Source organism: Lepisma saccharinum, chromosome 10 (assembly GCF_977018435.1).
Source record: "Lepisma saccharinum chromosome 10, izLepSacc3.1, whole genome shotgun sequence".
NCBI lineage: Eukaryota > Metazoa > Arthropoda > Insecta > Zygentoma > Lepismatidae > Lepisma > Lepisma saccharinum.
This window is the reverse complement of record NC_139238.1, coordinates 41,949,795-41,975,743: the sequence shown is the minus strand read 5'-3', so window position 1 is coordinate 41,975,743 and position 25,949 is coordinate 41,949,795. Positions and strand designations below refer to the sequence as shown.

Here is a 25,949-nt window from a genome sequence, read left to right as displayed (position 1 = left end):
GCCATCTTGGAATTTATTCCTGAAACACAGAACAAAGCCTATTTTAACACACCACACTTCAAATGACTCCATGTTAACACAGTTTTCCTGCAGACCCCTAGCAAAAGGTTATTTCCAACCCTGTATAAGAGGCCCAGACATTTTTTTTTAGAAAAAACAAAATAGTGTATATAATATATATAATAAAAAGAGCGTAATCAACGCTCTGAAAAGAAGATAATAAATCAATGAAAAAAGAAAAAAATTTCTTGAAATCTCAACATACGAAAACAGACAAGGGCTAGACCCGATACTCTCTGACAACTAGAATTATCGCTCCGCTCACAGTTCAGTTGTCAACAGGCAAACAAAGAGAGCAGTTCACCAAATTTGTGTTCCAACAGTACCTGTAAGCTTTTGTGAGGATTCTGCTGATTGGTTGAGGTGTAGGGTGTTTTGTGGAAAGGACTGTGTTTGAAATGTCTTCTGACTGGGACCACAGGAGAGTGAATTGTGCTGACTATTTGCATATCCATAAAAGAGTGATATAGAAGACTAGCAAAAAAACAGACTTTCTTCAGGTTGAGAATAAGAGTGTTCATTTCAAGACTCTGTTCAAAGTCAATATGTTTCCAGTGATGACTTTCTGTGTTCTAGATGCTTTGACAGAATATCAACAATGACACTAACTGAACAAGAAGAAGACAAATTTTTCACCACATCCCATCTGCAACAAAATACGTGGTGTGCAAAACAAGAAATGTGAGATCTGCAAAAGGAGTGTTTGGAAAACCAAATCCCTATTATGGTCATCCTGTGAATGAAGCACATGTTCAAATTGCACAGTCATTTTATCTGGAAGACGCTATAGCAGTTGCAGGAGAAAAAGTGGTGAAAGTGATAAGATACATGACCCACAGTATTAAAGACACTTTCGCCATATATAAGAAGGAACATTCAGTATTCCACATTGAAAGACAAAATTTTATGCACTACGACCTAAGTGGGTGGTTCCACACCCACCTAGAGATGTCTGTTTGTGTGTGTATTGTACCAATTTTGAACTTTGTGTGGTAACTTTGAAGAACTTACTTGAAGGCGTGACATGTGACATACTCAAATTACAGAAAAGTTGGTGGGTGTTGATCCTACAAGTTTACACGAAGGTTTCATTTTATTTTATTTCCCTGTTTTCAGTACTGGTAAGTTGACTCCAGAAGATGATTTCTTAATTTTGATTTGAATTGGCCGAGGGAAGAAGAGATTCTTATGTCATTGGGGAGGTCGTTCCACGCTCTGGTAGCAGTGACCATTACGGAATTTCCATAAAACGTTGTCTTGTTGGGGGGATGGCTAGCAGAGAGTTGTCTCTCGAACGGGTGGCAAAGGTGTGTGCTGCACTTAGGGGTTGAAATCGAGAAAGTAGGTAGGAGGGCTCTCGTGAGTTTACTTTGTAGAGCACTGTAAGAGCGTGGAAGCGGCAGCGAGTGGAAAGGTCGAACCAGCCTAGGTCCTTGAAAGCCAGGGTAAGGTGGTCAAAATATTTGATATTATAAATATAGCGAACACATGAATTTTGTATTCCCTGTAGACGTCTTGCTAGTTCACCGTTGAGATCAATATACGTCAAGTCACAGTAGTCTATTTGGGACAGAACTTACGACTCCACGAGTGTTTTCTTTACCTCTTGCGGTAAAGTGTTTTTTAGGCGATACAGCAAGTGTAATGCTGCGTAGAATTTTTTGCATATGGCCTTCACATGGTCACTCCAAGTGAGGTTTTCGTCCACGACGACTCCCAGGTCTTTGACCAAAACCGACAATGAAATGGGGTTTCCTTCGACAATGTCAGGGATGTTGTGGAAATGAGCTGACGTGAGCCAATTAAAATGCATTTAGTTTTCTCAGCATTTACTCGCAGACCGTTTGCCTGAGACCACTTGCAGACGTTCATAATATCAGCGTTTAGGGCTTTTATGGCCATATTGATGCTTGTTTTAGGGAACGACAAATAACATTGGACGTCATCAATGTACAGATGGTAATTTGTTGATTGAAAGGTTCCAGATATATCATTTACGTACATGGAGAACAGCAGCGGAGACAGAAAGCTACCTCGGGGTACACCACAATTCGTTGGCAGCCATGACGATTTATTGTCAGAAACGAATGTGCATTGCTGTCTAGCTGCTAAATATGAGCGAGTCCAGTCAACAGCGGGTTGGGAAAAGTTGAAATAAGATGACAATTTTGCTAGTAGGATATCTTGGTCTATGGCTTGGAAGGCTTTGCTGTAATCGAGTAGAATTAGTATTGTCAGATATCTCTTATCCATCGCCGACCTTACATCATTCATCACTTTAATGAGCGCTGTGCTGGTGCTGTGTTGTGGGCGGAAACTGGACTGGAAGGGGTTTAACAATTTTTTCGATTGCACATAGTTAAAAAGTTGCTCGTGAACGATGTTTTCAAATACAAAGTGAGGAGAATACTGATCAGTCGAAAATGTTCAGCGCTTACTGGGTTGGTGAATTTAGCCAGGGGCCGTATGTGAGTGAGTTTCCAAATGCTTGGGAATGTGCCAGTGTACAGGGATGTGTTGAAAATATCTGCAATTGCAGGTGAGATGTGGGTAGCGATATATTTTAAACATGTTAATAGAAATTTAATCTGCTCCGGTTGCATTGGATTTGATTTTATTAATTGTACTTTGGACCTTTGCATGCATTATAAAAGAGAAATCAAAACTATTGTTGTTGTTGCTTTTATGAACACTTATGGAGTCAATTGTACGTTCCTTAATTTCAGGATTTATACCTGATACGTTTTGGAGGTGGCCATTTAGTTCTTCTGTGGAGATGCCAACAATTTCATTACTATCATATTTTTTCCCAACACCGAACATTTTAAGTTTATTCCACAGCGATTTCGGCTGCGATCTGTAGTTTAATAGTTGTCCCGCAAAGCAAAACTTTCTCTTTCGTATTTCCTGCATGCACCAATTCCGAAGAATGCGGTATTCTTCGAAATAATCATGCACTGATTGCAGGTTTGCTTTGAGTGCGGATTTATACCGCCTGTAAGCTGCTTCCCTACAGGACATCAGCTGCAGAATGTCGGGAGTGATCCATGGGCTGGGAGGTGTCGAAACTATCTCTTTTCACGGGCACGTGATTGTTGTAAATATGAAGGATGAGGCAGTTTAAGAGATTCACTTTCTCGTCAACTGTTTGAAAATAGGACATGAGGTGCCATGGCGTGTTTCTTGCTTCAATATTCAGGGCTTGAATATCAAACTGTTTAAAATCTCTGAAGGAGATTACTTTTGGTTTATATTTATACGTTTTCAGAGAATAGGACAGAAAAATAATATCATGCTTCGATATGCCTGGGACTGGAAATTGTCCGAAATTTAGAATTTTTAGTGGGTTGGTTGTTAATATATGGTCAATAAGCGTTTCGCTTTGATGAGAACGATGTGTGGCTTTTAATGGACAGGCTGAGAAGTTGAGAGACGATGTGGTGTCTTTGTAATTCTGGTTTGGAGGTTAAGAGGTCGAAGTTTACGTCACCCAGGATAATACAATGTTCGTATATAGGTAAAAAATTAGATATTTCCTTTTCGAAATTTTCAAATTCAGTTTTCGGGGCTCGATGCACTCTGCTGAGGAGGATTTTTTGGTTGTTTACATTTAGCTCAAGGATCAAATATTCCGAACTACTCTAGTATTCTCCTTGCGAATGAGAGAGGATTTTAATGAGAATGTTTTCTTTTACATATATTGCTCAGCCTCCGCCTCTTTTGTTTATCCTGTTGCAACGATAAAGGCTGTATCCCTGCATGCTAATCAGATGATCTGGGATCGATGAAACAAGTCAGCTCTCCGACACAAGAATTGCATCGAAGGAAAGAGGGGCAAAAATAGTTAGGAATTCTTTGGAGTTGGACTAAAGACTGACAGTTGACGTGCACTGCATGGAGTGCCCTTGGGTGTTTGGTTAGCTCCTTCTTCAGTACCTTTATAGCAGGGTGGGAAGGGGAAAGAGAAAGTGAGGGAGGGGTGGCAGGGGGTTGGGTGCTGGACTCGATTTCCATCTGGCATAGCTTCCTAAAATAGGCCATGGTTGGGCTTAGTATTGCCATCTCTTTAAAATAGTTACAAAAAAAACTAGGCTGATCCGGGAGAGAAAAGAAGATATATTATTGCACTTACCAATACTGAAACCAGGATTCTCTTGCTGCAAGTATTGATGTGGATAACCAAAATAAACTGGAGAACACCCGCATGTTACTTTTAACACTTGCACAGATTTGACATGAACACATGCACACTCGACATAAACACTTGAACTATGATGAAAATACACACACACACACACACACACACACACACACATAAACACATACACGTAAGTACGAAAACACAAAAGAACACACAGAAGTAAACACAGTACATAAAATGAGATATGCAGTACATTTGGTGGCAATTTATGACATGTCCTTCGTTCACTCTCGTTTCGCTCCGTCGTTGCGGTTTGCTGCTTCACCTTAGCGCTGTAGGAGAGATTCGAACTCGCAAGCCGTGTTTATGCTTGTCCTGCCGTTGCTGCCCTGGATGATGATCCGGCCATCAGAGGTCCAACAGCTCCCCACCCCTAAACGTCTCCTTGGCATGGCGGAGAAGTTGCTGCCTCGTTGCCGTCAGGGATTCTGTTATCAGGAGGCCGCTTCCTTTGAGTTTCCTCTTGGCTCTCCACACGTGCTCCCGAGTTTGGTACCTCAGGAACTTCACGGTGATCGGACGGTGCCCCTGCTGTACAACTTCGGCCGACGTCCGAGTACGTTTGGGGCCCAACCTGTGCAGGCGATCCACATTGGAGGTGCCGAGACTGATGCCAAGTTTTGTGGACAAGGTGTCTATGACAACTTTCATCGTATCTTCATCTGGCGTTTCTGAGATTCCGTGGAGGAGGAGGCAGTTTCTTCTACTGTACTGCTCAGCGGCGTCTATAGCTTCCTCCTGAGACAGCATTCTGTTGTGAAAGCTGCCCATGTCTGAACTTAGCCTTAGCTCCAGTATCTGGTTTATAAGCTCCTTTATATCTTGTTGGAGGAATTCCAAGATGGTGCTGCTTGAAGTTGTCTCTGCAGTGGCCGTTTTTTCCATGGACTGAGGAGGTGGCAAGGACTTCAAAGCTTCCTACACTTTGCCAACTTGCTGAAAGTTGCCTCTAGGAGGCTGCATCTCTTGTCCAGGCTGCTGCTGTTTTTCTTCTTGGAGGCCATTCTCGTCCGAAGGTAGCAACACTGTCAGAAGATCATGGTCACCGCTTGAGAAGAGTGTTCCTCGGGAAAATGTGATGTCTCGTAATTGTAATAGAAGCTTCTTTTTGTGGTACCCGGCTTCCAATTTGACAGAGTTTGTTGCTTACATGAGTCAGTGGGATTTGGCTATATTTTAGTCCATAGCACAAATTTAAATGTTAGGTTTTGCCAGAGAAATGTGGAGGTGAAATTTCGCACGAAACTACACACAGCCAATCTCGCCCGCCATGTATCTCTCTCTTGTTAGTAGTCTGTGATGTAAAGCGAGAGACCTGTTTGTTGCAGGAATATGGTGACTGCCCTGGAAAGGGAGGACTTGCCTTACAGACAGTTGGTCTGGAAAACATAGCAGATGACTCTTCGGAAGTTACATATGCAACATGGGAGGAAAATAAACTCGTGAAGAAAACTGTTGCCATTGATACCTTCATTGACGAACTTGGGATATGGAAAGTGAAATCAGTAACACACCAACATCTGAAGAAATTGCAACAACAACACATTGAAGAAGTGAAGGGACCTGTAGAAGTTGAACAACTATGTTTAGTGCTTCACTGTGATTTTGCTGAGAACTGGTCTGTGATTCTGCCACAAGAAGTACAAGAGTATCACTGCAGTAATGACCAAGTTTCAATTTTTACAGGAGTCACATATTTTCAAAACAAGACCACAAGTGTTCCAGTTATAAGTGATGACAGAGGACATGACTCAGCACATGCATTGTTGGCAATATGCAAAATTCAACAACAGCTACAATCACAGGCAGAAAAGATCATCATTATTTCTGATGGTGCCCCTAGTCACTTCAAAAATCGTTACCAACTGTTTGAATTGACTATGTCGCTTGTGCCAATGGAGTGGGTATACAGTGGTACTGGTCATGGGGAAGGGGCCTTGTGATGGTGTATGAGGCCTGCTGAAGCACCACGCTACAAAACATAATCTTTCCAGCCCAAGTGCAGCTGCAATTCAGAATGCCGAGGATTTTACAAGAGTGGTGAAGTCATACACATCAACAGTCCTCATCCTGTTGCCCAAAGAGGAAGTTGAAGAATTCCGCCAGCAACCAAACTACCCCTGTGAAAGGAATTCAGAAGAGACATGTCTGGACTCACAGTGGACGAACCTATATTGCACAAACTTTAAAGAGCAAGAAAGAAGAAATTTCATTTGTCCAACCAAGATCTCAGAAATGGCAGGAGAATATTCACATTCACAACCTACAAAGAGAGATGTTTTGTGGCCTGTGTGTATGACTGTGACTGGTGGATTGTAGAGGTTATAGATATCAGTTGTGAGTTAAATGAAATCGCTGTGAACTTTATGCTACTACATGGACCGGCTGCTGGATTGTAGATTTTCAGCTGCAAGACAGCAACACCACCACCAGTGCTCACTTCCAATTCGGGATGCTTTAAAGATTGTGGGAGCCCCAGTTCCTATTGGTTCAACAGGAAGTCATCACTCAATATCAAAGGAAGATACTGATGCAGTTGAACAAATTTTTAGTTCATTGAATTGCTAATTTCAGTTCTAGGCAAAGTGCACAGACGTGGTATGCTTAGGAACCTGTAATATGTTTTGAAACTTGCACATGTATTTGGAAGCTTTAATATGTTTTGAAAGCTGTGTCTGTTACTTATCTTTATGAAGAATTAAAATGCCATGTCAAATAAGACTAGATTTTGATTTCATGAGACCAATATGTGAGAATGTGGTAATGGAAACTGGTTTAATGTATGGCAAAATTTTCAATTGTTTATAAAACCTGTTAAACTCAAAAGTAGAAGTTCTCTATTTCAGGGAGTGTAGTACTGTATGGTACTGATCAACAGTAAAATAATCAATTTTTGGGATTGGCATTTTTGAAAAAAAATGTATATATTTTTGATTTTTCAAAAAAAAGAAATAATTCAGAAGGCTACAGCAAATCAGAAAATTATTCTTTCAAATATAAAAAAAAACAGCAACAAAATATCTTGAACTGTTCCAGAGATAGAGCAATTTTAATATGTTGCCGAAAATCGCACGTGAGAAATGATGCCCGAGGTACCATCTTTGGCAGCCTGTATCTCGGGCCAGGAATTTTTTTGGACAAAACAAAAATATATGGGTTTCTTACTTTGTCCTGAATTTTAACATATGTTTAATTCAATAACATCTCAGACTATAAAGATAAGATTTTATCTTTCCCTGCCTATAATTGATATGGACTATGCCAAATCATTTAACAACAAACATGACTTCCAAAGAAACTGCTGTCAAAAGGCTTATTTCAACTAAGAATGTTTGTTTTTGACTATAGATGACAGGAAGAGATGCAGTAGGAGACATTGCTTGCATCACCTCCCTATCTTCGACAATAACCAAGATATGCCAGTAAATTCAGGATTTTTGCATTTTATCTAGTAGTGTTGCAGGTTAAACTGATATATTACAATATGTGAAACTTACCACCTAGAGTGTGTTTAATCATTAATATCTACTCAACAATAAACTGTGTAGAAACATTTTTTAAAATCTGAATTTGGTATTGAATAGTACATTTCCAAACTGCATCTATTCTCCCACAAATTTGAGATTTGTTTTCCTTTAGCTACACATGCAATGGTGGCTGGTGGACTGGCTCTATGGGTGTGCACTTCAGCCTCATGTCCAGAAGAAGTGTTATTTACTCAATTACTCACACCTGTTTTTGCATGCACAGTGATGCTAAATGTATTGGCAACCCAAGTTATGACCACATTTCTCTGATGGCTATGAGACTATGGCAAAGTTGTATTTCATGAAAATTTTTTAAAATATGATTTTTTTTACAATTTGAAATACCTCGGTGATTTTTCCGTCTGTCACGAGAAGAGAGATGTTATTAGGGTGTAGATAATTCAGAATTCAACAACCTTACAAAAATCACTCAAAATTATAGAAATATTGATCTAATATCAATACTATTGTCGATTTGTAAAATATTTAGTAAAAACTTCTTCCCTCGCTCCACTGATAATAGTAAACAAGCAGATTAATAACATTGCATACATCAAACAAGATAGCCAAGATAGCCAAATAGCAGAAAATCGATTGTAATCTCTATCAGTTGTTTATTTTTAATGACCTACTAACCGAACCAACAAAATCAAGGAAATCAAGAGAATAAATATATTAAAAAATGACAGTACTCACTAAGTCCATACTGTCTGTTTCATACGTAATAATTTTTCCTTCCCTTCCTCCATATTTGAATTATTACTGTGGTCCCTGTATGCTTTGTAGCCATTTTCCCTTCCTTTCTTGTCAAGAATTTACAATGTTAAATAGCACTGAAACAGCAACGAGCTTTTGACAGTGTCACACAATTTGGCAACGTAGGAATGGGCAAATTAATGAAACCTGATTGCCCTATCCACGCTCCCTCCACTTTGGTTGATAATTTTGTGGCTGTGCCATAGGGGCATTTTGCACCTCATTCTTACAATGCAAGATATTGTGCAAGACACCTGTTTCACTTTCACCCCATCCCTTGTTCTTGCCTCTTGGAACAGGGCAAGGATATTATTGAAAAAACAACAAAAAAAATCAATTTGCAATAATGTATGGGTTGCCTCAACTACATCACGCAGTCTCGAATGAAATAGCCGGACCCTGTGGCCGAGTGGTTAGCACATCTTGCTGCGACGCGAAGGGTCCTGGGTTTGAATCCTGCTCGGGCTTGGTTGTTTGTGAATGTCCATTCATTAATTTCATCATTTCCCCATCTTCGCAAATTAGCCAAGAGGCACAAAACGCAGGAATCCTTGATTACAAGGCGATGACGTATTTTATTAGGAATACTGGACCAAGTGATGTCATCAGCAATCCCCCTTAGGCACCCCCCAGTGTTCAGGCACCAGAGTCACATTTGCGTGTGTTCCATAAAGGTCACCTTTTGTACCCAAATTTTCATCTCGTCTACGGATACTGATGAATTTGAGAACAATTCTTTATTGTGTTATAGTGTGCTGTGGTATGTTAGAATTATTCTAATTGACATTAACAAATTTAGAAAAATTTCTTTTTCATCTTTTCATCAGTTGTAGCATTCTCTTTGTTTCTTTCAGATATTCCGTCAAGCAGGCCATCATGGTATAAAAATTGAATGTTATAGTTGACGTCAATGCATAGATAAATGAGGAATTTCCCAAAAATGAGAGCTGTAGCAGTGTCAGTATGGATATTCATAAACCTGGTGTTTGTCGGGATGTGTGGCTATATTTACCTCCTGTGGACACAGTACTGGCAGTATGTTTCGAGACATCAGCTGGGAATCATCACGTACAGCCAGTACCGTGGCGAGACAGGGCCAAAGCCTGCTGTGAAAAATTCTACGCATGTGTCACACTCGAATGACACGATAACTGTTATACGACACAGTCAGCCGAGGTTTCCAAAGTTGCACCAGATGGAAGATGGTAGTAAGAAGCCTTGCAACCAATCTTGTATGGATGCACTGGCAGCCTCGCTTCCACACACAAAACTACAAGCAAGTGTAGCAGCTTACAAGAGTCAGCTGGTTGTGCAGTTGAGGAGAGTTTTGTTGCAAGAGAGTAGTATTTTCGCACATGACAAAAATGTTTACAATGTTCAATATACTGGCCCCAGAGGGTCAATGATGGAAGGCGGGAAGGATTTAATGTGTGAAATTAAGAAGCGGATACGTCTCAGAACTCTAAATAGTGATGATGATCCATTTAAGCGTTTAGATATAGGAAAATACTTTCCCAAAGTCCCAATTTTCAGCGCAAAGCATTATAATACATGTGCTATTGTGACCAATGCTGGTTCATTGTATAAGTCACAGCTTGGGAAAAATATAGGTAGGTAATATTTTGCGTAATTATTAATGCATTCATTTCTTTTTTTTATTAATATTTTCGACTCATGCTTCAAAAGTCCTTCTGCAGTCTTCGGGCAAACTAATTTTTTTCTCCTATTTTGGGAATTTAACCTAAATATTTATGAATACAATCTATTGTTAGACAGACTGAAACTACACAGCATGTAGAGAGTATCAAATCAAGCAATTTTTTTAAAAAAAGTTTTGCTCATTATACCTTGTTTCAATGCTGCAAGCCCTCAAAAAATAGAACACCCTCAACAGTAATAACAAAACAGTCAATTACTAACAATTATTCAATAAAATAAATGTTCTCGGTTCAAATAAGTATCCCTTCATCAATTTCATATCATCACTCATCCTCATCATTGTAATTAGCCCAAAAGTGACAGAAAAGTGATGCTAAATAACAAAAATAAATCAATAAAACAAACGTGTGTCTAGAACTTTTGTTCCTAAGTTTTCCATAACCATGTGTCATCCTTCTCAGGAGATGGAAAAACAGCTAGAAATATTTCTCTTGGCAGCTGTTGATGTCCTGTACACCTTCCACATGTTCTTTTCACTCTACACCTTTTATTCATTGCATGCAAATTTGTATCTTTTGAGGACAATGACAGATGGGTATCAAATTTGAGGAACTAAATCTTCAGGTAGAACTGCTTTACTGAATATGTTGTTATGTTGGTGACTCCCAGGTAAAGTAGAAAAAAAAAATGCAAGCTTTATCCTCAAACTGGACACACGGGTCGTTACATGCCAAATCATCACAACTCCCAACCGGACAATCTCAGATTTTCATGAAATTTGGTAGAATGGTAGAGGACATGAAGTAACAACACTCAATGATACACAGTATTCATGCAGCCTGGTTGCCCACATTAAAAAAAAATGTTAAAAATATGCTTACAAGGTCAAGTAAAACTTGAATTTAGTTCTGATTATGTCATGTCATAACTTATATCTTGGACTTGTTTTGAAGCTAAGGGAGTGTAGTTTTCATAAAGAAACTAGTTTTATATGACACATGATGTGACTTTTGACCTTAAATATCTAAAAGAAAGTCCATCTTCAATTTTGGGGGGAATAAAGTATGTTATACAGTTAAAGGTAACATCTATTTGGTGTAAGTTTAAGTTTGGGATGTCTTTGGGAACAGGAATAAAATAAAAATCTGTCATTATGTTTGCCACATGAAGCTTAAAAATGTTGAATGTTGGGAATAATATGTATTGAAATGGAAATAAATCCATAAAATCTGAATTTTGGTCATTTGTTCAAACACTACGAGAAGATGCAAAATCTCCTCTCCCTGGTACCTGCACTACATATGCGAAGGATATAAACTTGAGACCTGGTCAAAGAGGGCAAATAATGCAATGAGAAATTCAAAACAAATGTAAAAAAATGTTCACTAGTTTTGTGTCATCACCCACAATGAAGAAGTGGTTTTTGTTTTAAGTAATAAAACAATTTAATATCATATAAGTTTCAATGACTCGTTGTTTTAGAAATCAAGTAGAGTTGTTTGTAAATTGTATTTCTCTTTAAAATGTTATTTAAGGTAACTTTATAAACATAAAAAGGATAGTATTTTAAAGGTTTAATTAATTTAAAATATAAATAAAGTCTGCTAACAAACATTTCATAACCTTACAATACATATAGAATGCCATTGTTTCATTCAAGAATTATTAACATCTTCAACTCTAGTTATTCTCATAAGATGTAAATAGTGAATTTCTTCTACAAAACTCATATTTTTAAATTTAAAAATAACTTTAATGGTTTATTATTAAAGTTACACTAAAAGTTGAGAAAACCAGACATTGATAGGTGCCACCTTTCCAGAGATAATATATCTAATCAATAAATATTCAATATTGCGGACTATTTTCAAGATGGCGATTGTCAGCATGCAGATAGCTATTGGTTAGTCGATCAAAAATATATAAATTGGTACAACAATTAATCCTACCAAGTCTTGAGACGCAAGTCTTGCGTTTATCAAAAAGTCAATTTTTCAGGACATAGCCACCAGACTGATAAAGGGTGACCCTACAAAATGCACTTTTTGGGATTATCCTCCATTTGGAGGAACATTTTATTGCATATCTTTACTCAAAATACACTAAAACTTTTATCGTTTTAGAACTTATAAAATTTGGCTACAACTTTTATTTCAAACAATATCCTGTCAATTTATTCAAAGGTTACAAGGTAAATTTGTTACAGATTCTACAAGAATTACATTTTTAAAGATTAATTTTTAAATTATAGCAAAACCATTGACATTAGCAAGAAATCAAATCAGGAACTGGTGGGGGGGGGGGAGGTTGGAATGATTCACTTCTCATAATGTTCCAACATCTGACCAAAATTCAGATTTTATGGAATTATTCCCGACATTTCCCTTCATTAACTGGGCTACAAGGTGTTTCATTGAAAGTGTAATACATATACTACTATCAGATTTTTTTTTTATTCCTGTTTCCAAAGCCATCACAAAATGAAACTTACACTAAACAGAGACTGAACTGTATAACATACTTTATTCTCCTCAAAATTGAATATACACTTTGAGATATTCAAGGTCAAAGGTCACATCATGTGACCTTGAGATGAAAAGTTCCATATTTTCATATAAAACTACTTTTTTATACTCCCTTAGCTTGAAAACAAGCACAAGATGAAAGTTATGAGACATAATTAGAAGCAAAGTTATGAATTGTTTTACTTGACCTTGTAAGCATAAATTTTATATTTTTTATCATGTTGGCAACCGTACTGTATGAATACTGTGTATCACTGAGGGCTAAATTTTTACATATGTTAGTTGCCTCATGTCCTCTACCATCCTACCAACTTTTGTGAAAATCTGAAATGGTCAGGTTGGAAAGATCATTTATTGTGATGATTTGGCATGGAATGACCCACATGTGTAAGTGCGAAAATTACAATGAAGAAAATTTTTAATCCACTAACTACACATGAATTGTATTATTAGTTTTATTTCTGTACTGTAAAATTGATCATGCATAAATATTTATTGAAAGTGGATTCTTGGATCATTTATCCATTAAGATTAATTATATGTAGTAATCACACATAACTAGTGACTTATGGCTTGTTTAATTTACACAGTAAGTGGCATCAAGTTTGGTGGTTTCATTCTTTAGCTAAGCTGCAACTTGCACACAATTATGGTGTTATGTGTTCCATATTTTTTTTTTTTTCATCCATAGATACGCATGACGTTGTTCTGAGATTCAATCATGCTCCGACCAAGGGTTATGAAGTAGATGTTGGAAGAAAGACGACTATTCGTATCGTGAATTCTCAGGTAGTTTCCAAACCAAAGTTCGATTTCTTGAATTCTCCAATGTACCAAAATGTAACTCTCCTTGCGTGGGATCCAAGTAATTATTCATCTACATTAGAAGAAGTAAGTACTATGTTACTTTTCCAAAAATAAAATAAAAAAATAAATCTTGGACGTGGTGTAGTTTTATATCAGTTTTGTTGTTACTGATGAATTGTTTTGTTGGTTAATGCAAGAGCTTACTATTGGATTAAAAATTATGGGCACCCAAGTTTGAACTCTAATTAAAAATTAATGATACCGACTTTTACAATTTCAGAGTCCTCCGAAAAAAATCCTGGATACGCTAGCAGGTGTGTGTATTTGGAGGGGGGGGGTGCAAGGTCATTGTGAATGCAAGAAAGAAAATAATCGGTAGCATGCATCTTTGATAAGTTACAAGCTGCTACTGGAAATAGATCATAATATGCAAAAACCTTTTGTAGTGTAAATACTGATTTTATCACATATTTTATGGACATAATGGAGTGGTTGAGTAAGTGCTACATGGCACTTAAATTGAGGATAAAATTTCCTTCACTATTAAATTTACGATAAAAAGCACCGATCTTTGTGCCATTCAGGGGATAATAACACTAAGCAAGTCATGAATAGTATAATTTTTCCAAAAGGGGAGGGCAACAATTCAAATATTAGCAAAATTGCACTAGAGAGAAAACCCGTAGCAAAAGTTTTCAAACTTCTTCGTAAAATTCATATTTTAATATAGAACAACAACTATCCACAGAATGTTCCAAAAATGTATGTACCATGTCACTTTTTGTGTTACTCCTGGCTTCATGGTAATACCGGCATCAAAAGCATAGGGACGGGAGGGCACAGCCCTTAATAATTAAGAAAAATTATTTTGGAAGGTGGCAGATCAGACTCTGAGAAATGCCAATTTTTACTGTAATGAATAGGGCTCGGAAGTTGAGGAAAAATCCTTTTTTTCCTAGTGTCCGAAGAAGAGGCCCAGCATAATATGTTCATTTTGGGTCATTGTAGGCCAGAAAAAGGTGGGTTTTATTTGTCCTTCTTTGCCTTTTTCGGCGTTTCTTGGCTTATTGGTCCGTTTTTAGCCTTTTTTTAGGTAGTAACGGCTTTTTTTTGCAGCTTCACCTTCTTTCGACTACGTTTTTACTGCCCATTCTCACTTCGAATCATCATCAGTTCATCACCTCTTAAAAATCCTTTCTGTAGAAAATAAATAAAAGATAATAAATATATTTGAATCATCCCTGAAACGAGAGAAAAACATTTTTGGACGACTGAAGCAGGTACGGTACAAGGTCCTGGAAGGTTGTGCTGTAAGTGGCAACTTTCTCTTGTTTTGAAACTTTCAGCATGGTGTATACGACCAGACAGAACGTGCCTGCAAAGATCTCAAGTCAGATAAGGAGGTGCCACACAGAGGGAGGGGGCGGGGAAGTTATATAATGTCTGAAAGATTGATTGATTGATTTAGTTTATTTTACTTCGCGTTTTGTGCCTCTTGGCTAATTTTCGAAGATGGGGATGAGTGATGAAATGATGAAATTGATGAATGGACATTCACAAACAACCAAGCCCGAGCGGGATTCAAACCCGGGACCCTTGGCATCACAGTGCCATGTGCTAACCACTCAGCCACAGGGTCCGGCATAATGTCTGAAAGAAGATGCATTTCATTCATATAGTTTTTTCGCACTGTGTTTTCCATACCACCAGAATTTTGTATTATTTTTATTCATTAAATATGTAATTAAAACTGAAGTTATTAATTAATTTGGATCACATTTATACATCCTTTTTCAGTTTTTAGGTCCTTTTTTTGATATTTTTAGGTCTTTTTATAGGTCTTTTTTTTGGCAATTTATAGGTCTTCAACTTCCGAGCCCTAGTAATGACATACTATGTTATGATAATTATTGCAAATTCTTTCCTGCAACAAATACAGTTACAATCATTAAAGTGTCAATTACAATTATAATCAAAATAAGCATGTACCTTGTCACAAGAGATGCTGGAAATGGTGTCCTCCTGCATCCACACATTTCTGGCATCTTTTCAGGAAATTTTCATTAACGCGCAACAGTTCAGTTTCTGAAATTACTTCAGTTTCACTCCTGATATTCTTCTTCAGTTCTTCTAATATTTGGGGGTTTGTTGCATAGACTTTATTTTTCAATTTCCCCCATACATAAAAATCGCATACGGTGAGATCAGGGGACCGTGGGACCACAATCCTTTGCTAATAACCCGGTCTTCAAATATTTCCTGAATGAAATCCAACGACTCCTGAGCTGTGTGTGAAGTGGCAAGAGTCTTGTTGGAAAAACCCTGATGGGCAATTGACTCTGATACACTTACTATTCATTTTTCCACGAAAGTTTTTCCAGCGATCGAATTCACGCCTGACGAAGCCACCAGACGAGTGGCGAAATCGATCGCTTGAAAAAACTTTCGCAGAAAAATGAATAGTAAGTGTATCAGTGTTAATTACCTATCTTCGCATAACCGCCAAACGGATATCCCTGACTGGCATTCAATATCAGTTAGTTCGAAGAATGGTGTGAGTATGTCGTCCCTGTATCTCTGTGCATTTATGGTATTTTCATAAAATAGCGGCCGTATACTCTGTATGCATTTACTGCACACCAAACACCGATTATCTGGTCATGCAAAGGAGTTTCGTGTATAAAATCGGGTTTATCTGAGCTCCAATACCTGTTATTCTGTGACGCAACATGGCCCCTTAAATGGACCCATGCTTCGTCAGAGAAGAATATTAAACGTGGATCAATTACCCCACCATTAACATTCCCCAAAATCCAGTTACAGAAATTTACCCTATTCTGGTTATCGCATGGTAGCAGTTCCTGGACAACAGTGACCTTCTACGGTTTCGTTTTAAAATTTTGGTAGCTCACCATGTTGTTGTTTCGGAAATTCCTGTTTCCTGTGCAAGTCGTCAGAGCGATTTTTGAGGAGTATGTTCTAATCTTTCTTCGACTTCGTCCAATTTATCCTCGGTAAGTACACGCCGTTTTACCGTTTCCTTCTTATCGAGAATAGATCCTGTTTCCCTGAATTTGTTCACAAGGTTTCGCACGGTAGGTATTTCTTTGTGGAACAGGCACACCTGGGAATTCTGTTGAAAATTGTCTATGAACCTTCCCACAAAAATTTGTTATCACATACGAATCGTACATAAAAACTTTTTGTTGTAATGCGTACGTATGTGCCATTATTAAAACTATAGCAAAATGCAAATAACACTTAACAAACAGTTTACAAAACAATAGAAAATCGCAAGAACACTTGTAACACGTAACCACTTTAAAAATACGACTGAACTGAGATTGCGAAGTTACTGAAATGGAATGGGGTTAAGAAAGAAATCCACAAGTTATGCTCAAAGCCATGTGTTTCAGTTGGCAGTCTGGCACCACAAGCTGTTAGGAAACTTAAGTGCCCTTTTAGCGTGTCTTGTTACCAAAGCTACGTGAAATTTCCTAAAAACATACCAAAAAAAGGTGTGGATGCACGAGAATAACATTTCCAACATCCCCTTAACAATTAACGTGCTTATTTTGAATGTAATTGTAACTATAATTCTGAGAACTTGAAGTCATTTCGAAGCTAGCTGAAGCTAATCCGATTTGACGGGAGTTGGCATCATGGTGCGTGCCGCCATCAGGTGCCCAAAGGGGGAAAGAAGGACCCTGTATCTGTAATTTCAAATTGATTACATGTGATGAACATTTCACGTGCTTCTCGGACAATTTAGAATCTAAAAGTTTGCAACAGCGACTGCATGACTCGTGTATCTGGAGCTGGAATGAGAGTTCCCCAAGGTTGGTCTTTGGGAGCGTGCTAGGGCTGCCAGTTACCCGTGGGCCCAGGGACTTTCGATGCTTGAAGCTTCAAAACCCAAGTGGGCAATTCTTACTTGCTGACTTGCCAGGTGGGAGGAGGAAAACTTGGCCTGGCGACCAGGTGGACTTAGTAAGCGAAACTGATCCGCCTGCGGCACTCTGATTGTAAAACCAATTTTATACAGATTTTTATTTTGAAATAAAATTTTGTTATTTCTCTTGCAAATTATGTAACTGTATTTATCTGTTTTGTTTGTATCTTCTGTAATTGCACCAGGTGGTTATAGTTGCCCTCCTCAGAGCCCTCTGGAGCTTGTTCGAAGCATTGGATTGCAGTGAAACTTGGTATAGAGGCTATGGAGACCATGGGGGGTAAAAAAAAAGTTCCAATTTTGACCACCAGGTGCTCATTCACATTGACCCTATTGAAAATTGCTGTACTGACATAAACTTGTAATGCTCTGGACATTACACTGTGATTCTTTGTTGTTTAGTTGAAATGTTGTATTTGTTCACTTCTTAATTTGGCAAATATTTATCACGTCAAAGACAACTAATGTCAGATGGACAGAAAAGCTACTCTTGATGTACCAGGACCAAGCTAAAATCAAGATAGCAATGGGTTAATAGTGGCAGGAAAATGTCGAAATAATTATCATATGTGGTTTAAAGTTCATTTGATTGCTGTAAGTGTGTGTTTTCAAAAATATACCTTACATTAAGGTGAAGTAGTAAGTTTTCATTTCCACGCCTTGATTGATTGCTGAGTCTTTTGACACGACATGAGGAGCGAAGGAAAAATTCCAGGTTAGACTGAAAGGTACGTAACAAACTAAAAATATTTTTTTTTTAATGCCCAACTTCTGGTTGTTGTTATTTCAGTGTGACATTTCCACGGTGAAAATTTGAACTTTTTTTTTCATCAGCATTAGGGATGGGACAGATTAATTGGTACCCTATTGGTATCAGCCAATATAGGCATATTGATTTATCGGTAAAATTACCGATTTTACCGATCTGATATATCTATAAATATCTTATAATTTAGTGCAAAATTCTACCATTTTGTTATAATTTTTATGGATAATCTCCATGCCCTACTTTTTAAAAAAGTAAATGTCTAAATATACATCATATTTTACATTGCATTCCCCTGGAAATTGGCCAAAATTTCATATCTGTCCATCCCTATTCAGCATTCACTTCCTCATGATCTCCGTAGCCTCTATACCAAGTTTCATTCCAATCTGATGCTTCAAATGGTCTCCAAGGGCTCTGAGTACTTTAATTCTGACTACCAAGTATATAGTGTGGCATACACATACTGAATTGATATTTATTATTTTCAGTGGTACAGTCATCCTGACTTTGATCTCTTCACAACATACTTCCATCACAGGGTACTGTATCCTAACCAACCCTTCTATATCCTTGATCCAAGAACACAGTGGACTCTGTGGGATTTTATTCAGGGGCATATACCTGTGAGAATAAGGAAAAATCCTCCATCATCGGGATTTCTAGGTAAGTGCTCGAATTTTAACTCAATAACAGTAAAACATTAAATAGTTGATAATTCAATCCTGGAAATTATCGATGTCTTGGAGCTTTGTGTACAAATTTTTTCACAAGGAATTTGCAGTTTTTACATCTTGCTTGTGGATGTCAAAAAATATAATGGGGATGTTCCGAACAAAATGAACAATTTGCATGCAAATGACTGACCTCATGAACTTGGTGAGGTCATGGCCTTTATTTTGTTTATGGAAAGTTTCCACATGACATCCGGCAAGAGAACAGTACTTCTGGTAGAAATAAACTCTACTGCAGACATTATTGGTTATTTTAATCACATTTTAAGAACAGATACACACATACACACTCAGCTTGTGCATGTTGCTTTACATGTAAAGGTAACCAAGAAACCAGATTTTCACTCACTACCTTCAAACGCCAAAAGGTGATGTGAAATGGATCTGACAGAGGTTAAACTCCCATCAGCATCAATAACCTGTCTCTAACATCCTGGAAGACCATAGAACCCACTGTGGTAGAACTCTGTGAAACATTAACCAAAGAAGCCCTCAAGTGTGATCTGCACCTTGTCTAGGTTTCAGACTGTCATCCTCTAAGGTGGCTGTCCAGGGAATGGAACAGATGATAATTGGATGGGGCAATGTCTGGAGAGTAAGGTGGATACATCAGTATTTCCTAACCAAGGTGGAGAATGGTGTCACAGATGACCATAGCCATGTGTGGTCTTGCATTATCTGCTAAGTAGAGGACACCTTTGCGATTCACAAATTTTAAGTTTCTCGTGAACACATTTCATCATTGATTTTCTGGCCAGGTGGCAGCAGATTGCGATGCATGGTGCCCTGAGGAGTCCACCAAACACAGAGCATAACCTTCTTTTGATGCAGTGGTGGTTTCAGTTGTTTTGGAACGTGCTCTTGCGATGCTAGCCAATGATGATGATGTCCTGGAGTATCATAAAGAACCTTCTCATTGCATATCAGCACTCTGTCCACAAAGAGATACTTCTCCAGACGTGACAGCATTGAATCAGAGACATGTGCTTGTGTTGTCTTCTGAACTGCAGTCAAGGCATGTGGGACCCATCAACCCACTTTATACCATTTTCCAAGCTGATAGAGGTGTTGTCGAATGTTTTCTGCACTGACGTGGAATTACTGATGTCACATGTTCAACCATTGTTCAACTCAGTATCCACCTGCAGCTGGTACATCTACACTGTGCATGAATCTTTTTAACCACTATGGCACTGCCTGTTCGTTCAACACATCATTGCCAAAAGCCTGGCATATTCCCCCCCCTCCCCATTGGTCTTGGGTTTGTGACAAGTTTAACCTCATGCAGCATACAAGCGCTTATCATGCTGTTTGGAGTACCTATGCTTCACCTGATGTTCACATTAATCTGCAGCGACCATAACTTGCTGGTTGAAAGTCTTATCTTTTTAACCTTGGAACTTGAAGTGTTTGGAGCATGTGACATTTGACATCATGAGAAACCAACAGGAACATGTGACATTTGACATAAACAGAAACCAACAGGAACATGTGACATTTGACATCATCAGAAACCAACAGAACTTTCTTGGTTACCTTTATAGCTTTCTGTTCAAATTATATTGTGTTTTCCGAACTAGTACAGTTTGAAGCAGCCATGTACGTGCACGTCTACAAGTACAGATGATTTGGAACAGAACTACCCTTCGTCAATGCAAGAATGTTCACAGAAAGAATCTATTGAAACACAAAACGTCCTTAATGCATTTAACATGTGAATCTTTCCAAACATATCCGATGAATAATGTAGACTTTGTCCCGACTATCTCTGGAGCAAGCGAACGAAAACAAATCTCTGCCTAAGTATTGATGCGAGACAGCTCCACCAATGAACATGTGAGAGGGAATGGAATGTTAGGAGAGGGGGAAGTGACTACAGTAATCAGCCTTCATAGCAACATGTACTGCCTTGCTCTGCCCACTCGATTGCCCCCTTCTCTGCTGCTATGTGCAGCCTTGCTCGAGAGATTGCCGGGACAGAGTATATATTCATATTATTTTGCAATTAGCCAACCAGTTCCAGAACTTTGTGATTGCACCCTGTTTATCTTTTCCCTTCTGGTTGTGACCAACAGAGAAACAACCTTGTCATTTCTTCTTTATTCAGGGCTGGTCCTGATGCTTCCCCATTGCAACTATGTTGACTTGTTTGAATACATACCTTCCATGCGACTGACAAAACGCTGCCACTACTTTGATGTTTTGGATGACGCTGGCTGCACTTTCGGAACATGGCATCCACTGGCTGCTGAGAAGCTTTTATCCTTGCAATTAAATATAGTGAGCGATGAGACTGTTTTCGGGGAAGGCTATGTCCGCATTCCCGGATTTGATAAAATCGACTGCTAGAAGGGTTGTGACAGCACAAGCACTTGTTATATGATATCACAAGCCATAGCCCTTTTCTGTATTGAAATGTATGCTGTGACTGCTAAGTTTCTCATTTTGTCCTGAATGAATGCATAAAGCTATTTTGCTGTTTTCGAAATGAATAAGAAATTGGTACGAGCTTAATTGATAAGTGTAGCATAAGGGCTTAACAGTCTTGCTGTACTTAATGATGGTGCATATAAATTGCTCTTACTACCACAGTCAATAAGTTTATGGACTGGTGCCTCGAATGTAGGTAGCCACGCAACACGGCGTACACTTACACAGATCCACATCGTCCCTCAAAATACTCGCTATGCACATCTGCCAACATTGATGTAACTGTTGGAAACACTGCTGAAAGATATTGTCAGGAAGATCCTGTACGACTTCTCTTGTGGCAATGATTATCTCCTCGGCTGAATGAAATATGCACCCACTTAGCTTTCCTTTCAAGCGGGGAAAGAGAAACAAATTACATGGCATGCACCAACGTTGCAACTTCTTCGATCTTGCATTTAGTTCAGCTCGTTCGTGGCCGACCAGTACACTCATCATCCTCCAAACTGTCTCTCTTCCTGCACGAAGCATTGGTGCCACTTAAACACAGCACTGCAGCCCAAGCCAACAGCACTGCAGCCCAAGCCATCATCATTGTACACTTGCTTCATCATCTGAAATGTTTCGTTAGCAGATTTCCCTAATTTTTGGCGGAACTTGACATTTGCTCGTTGCTCAAACTGTGACATTCTCGATTGCCATCACTTGCATTCAACTACCCTTCCCAACAGAGATCGCAGTTCTGCGTACACTGTATGCACGCGACTGCCTCTTACTGGGACGTGAGAAGAACTGACACGGCACCATCCCATGGTGCAACCTCTCTGCTGTAGTGCACCACAGCGACACTATATGGCCAGTCCACGAACTTACTGACTGTACTGTGCATATGTTAAATAATACAATTAGCATATGAAAAACACTTGCTTAGCAATTCTCATTAAAAAATAAATTCTTACTAATTGTGCCAATTGTTTGCACATATATGAGACATAAAATCATACACTGATGAACAAATGGTTTGTACACTCCATGCTGACAATTTGTGTGTTCAGAATTTTCAAAACTAACAATAAAAAGTATGACAACACAGAATCGGTAACATGTCATCTACAAGGACGTTCTAGAATTTAATGTTCTTCTTTTGGCAACTGTGTATAATATAAATGACAAAGCTGGTCTTTTTAAGTTATTTTTTATTTGTTTTTCATCACTTTTGTGACACCTCTGTGTTTTAGCATGTTCAGTTGTTGACTCAGGATGGAAAGTTCCAGGTTTGAGTCTTGCTTTAGGCATTCTTTGTGATTCATCAATTTCGTCAAATCATTCATCCTCACGATTAGCCAAAACAGGCGACCAGGGTAACCATAATGATGATGAATTATTGAATGGATGAAGAAGGTGATGGAACAAATATTGGTATATCCATGCCTTACTCAGGATTTGAACCTAGGTGCTCCTTGTGCCATGTGAGTTTTTGTTTAAAGTCCACATTGTGTACAGATAAGACTAATTGGGATTGGACCTACAGTGTAAAGTGGGATTAGAATCACTATGTGCCTCCACTGGATATCAAACCTGGGACCTTTTGAGTATTCCTTCAATGATTTCGGTTAATCATTATTCATCATGATCATCTCAATTAGCCTGAAGACACAGAAAGGCAATGTGAAACAAGAAATAAAAAAATGAAAAGCACTATGCTAACTTTCTCCCATGGAGGTAGGCTTTAGTTATTATGTATTTATAAAATCCTCATTACATCTAAAACAATCCGATTTGATGAGATCTTTGTCAGTGAATGTACACTGTCCCATAAAAATTGTGCAGACTCATACTATCTGCAATATGCAGGATGTCACATGACTTCATTTTCTCCTTCTGGATGTTGTGACACCCAGTTTATAGTTGCAGTCAAACAGTGTTGACTGGCATTACCTATCTCTTTGTACCTACCCATTCCATTAATGAAGCTGATGAGAGAATAACAAGCCAGGGATTCGATCCCCTGTGGAGGCGCATAGTGGTACTTTAAACTGTACATCTATAGCCCCTACAGGATGACTTGAGCTCTGGGGAAATTGGAGGGGCCGTATGGGTTTTGTTAAAGAAAAGGCAGGCTGGTGCAACAAAATTCCAATGTTGCCACTTACAGTTGTAATCAATTATCTGTTCACTCAATTTAGATGCAGCATTTAGTTGTGGGTGTGTTTCTGTGCATAATTTGGAGAAAAGGGGTTCAGCATTGCGAAGCCAGGCCTAAAGTGTTCACAATGTGTTAGCTTTCATGCAGGAAGAAGCACAAGCCTTGTTTCCAACAATATCCCTGAAACAAGCCCAGAAGAGAACTGCTGTCACAACAGATGTGTCCTTGTTCACTGTTCAAAGGATTAAAAAAGGGGGAAAGTTTCCAACTCCTGGGAAAAAGAGATGATGTATAAGGAAAGCTAGGATTGACAATTTTGATAAAAAAAAGGGATATTAGAAGGCTTGTAAGAGATTGTTACATTGTGGACAATACTGCACCTACCTTAGTGTACATTCTACAGAAGTTGCAAGAAAAAGAATCCGTTCTCAATTTTGGGTCTACAACATTTTAAGTACATGTTTGCGTGATCTTGGTTTTCGCAGAAGCATGCGGTGAAGAAAGGGGGAGCAAGTGCTGCTTGTCTTGTTTCTTAAAATAATTTTGATATCTTAAGTTCATGTTTTTTTTATGCCTTTATACAACTTAGAATGAAATTTATTTACTATAAAATATTTACTTCTGCAGACTTTTCAATTCCCCTATTTCCAGTCATATTGTCTGCAAATATAAACCAACTACACTCCTCACGATGCTCGAACACGTGGTATGCTGATTGCTTCTGAAGGAAGAGGATTACTCTCCTTTCTCCCCCACTTTTTGAGTGACTTATACATGCTCACTGTCATCCCCTTTCACGTTTAAAGAGGGTTGAAAGCAACCCGCGTAAAAACAATCAACTTGAATCAGGAGATTAATGTTTTGAAATATGTCCAAACTTTTCTTGGACAGCCTATACATTTAACATTAAAAGGTTGGGGTAGAGAGAGTGCTCTTTTATAACACATGATTAACAGGCCTGCATTTGTGTGTTGCTAACTTCCAGAATTTTCTGTGTATCCGTAGAACCACCTAACTCGGTATTATTATTCGTGTGTGGAACTTTACAGTAATTAACAAATTAGCTTATGAAGTTAGTCAATGGTCACCAGTTGTATGATATTTATACGAAATGAAATCACCAGCCAATACTTGTACATATCCATTATGTGGTTTGTTACTCGGAAATATAGAGGATATGTAGCACTGCAAATAGGGTGAGAAAGAGGGTGCATTTAGAACCGTGGGTGCTATGGATGCATGTTTTCTTTACTGTGACATCGTGTTGTGTTTTTCTATTCTTTATGTGGTGTTTTTGCAATCTGGTGTAAAAAATATGGTTATCTATTGAAAGTGATCTCCATGGTTGTCAAGCAAGACGAGCCATCAATTTGCAGTGTCAGTCGGTAACGTGTCTGACTACCATGCTCAAGGTCCCGGGTTCGATCCCCGGCCGGTTCAAATCCGGGAACTTTTCTAACGGTGAAAGCGGCCCCGGCGCCCACCCAGCGTGGAATAACATGGGTACCTGGGGGAAACCCTGGGGGGTAAAGGCGGTCAGGGGCGTGATGCTGATCACATCACCCCCAGTCACGACCGGATCAAGAAAGTGTGGGGCGTTACCCCCACACCCCCTATACGCCTTCATGGCGTGGTGCTATGCACAGGGGAACACTTACTTAAGTAGGTAAGGACTTGGTTAGGGATCTTCTTTCAAAACCATTCAGGCCAAGAAGTATACCAAAAAGTTGGTGGTGATGAACCATGAGAGGCCGTGTCCTGAACTATGCATAACCAAACCAAGTAAGAAAGATGGGAAAGTTTTCATTATGCAGTTTAAAGTATCTCAGTAGAACAATATTATGTGGTAGTAATACTCTCAAGTGAGCCTTTAGTGGGCCCTCAGCCATTGACATAGTAGAGGGTTCGTGTGTGCGTATGTAAAAAATAAACGTAGTTACTCGGGGTTACAGAAACGAATACAATAGATACAGGTAAAGTTCAAGTTCTCTGTGTATATAGCATCATGCCATGAAGGCACATGTATGGTATGTGGGGGTAGGCCCCACATATTTTCGGTTGGCCATCTTCGAGATGATGTGATCAGCACCATGCTGCAGCTGCCTTTGCCCCCCCCTCCGGATACCATTTGATTTGAAGCTGGGTGGGCCCTAGAGCCACTTTATGTGGGGACAAAGCCGGAAAAATTCCGACCTTAGATCACCCACCCTGGGTTTCCCATGTGGCAGTCAGACTAGAATGAAATCAGGTGAGAAATCTCACGAGAAATGCAATGGTGAAGGTTTTTTCAACCTATCTTTAATCAGGAAAAAGTTAAGACTGCATAATTGTAACAAATGTATCATTTCCAAGGTGTGAGAAAGCACTGTCATATGTATATCACATC

At 38.8% G+C, this 25,949-nt stretch overlaps 1 protein-coding gene across 2 annotated transcripts in view; it reads left to right on the top strand.

The window, feature by feature from the left end:
- Positions 1-25,949, top strand: part of SiaT (beta-galactoside-a-2,6-sialyltransferase) — a 55,758-nt gene that overhangs the window by 11,928 nt on the left and 17,881 nt on the right. Inside the window, exons 2-5 of one of the 2 annotated variants that reach the window (XM_083129760.1) lie at positions 9,399-10,154; positions 13,420-13,619; positions 18,745-18,919; positions 21,095-24,531. In XM_083129760.1, the coding sequence (XP_082985886.1) occupies positions 9,467-10,154; positions 13,420-13,619; positions 18,745-18,919; positions 21,095-21,336 (1,305 nt within the window). In that variant the 5' untranslated portion in view covers positions 9,399-9,466 and the 3' untranslated portion in view covers positions 21,337-24,531. Of the gene's footprint in view, positions 1-9,398; positions 10,155-13,419; positions 13,620-18,744; positions 18,920-21,094; positions 24,532-25,949 lie in introns of those variants that run through there. The other variant, XM_083129761.1, reaches the window with a different exon arrangement.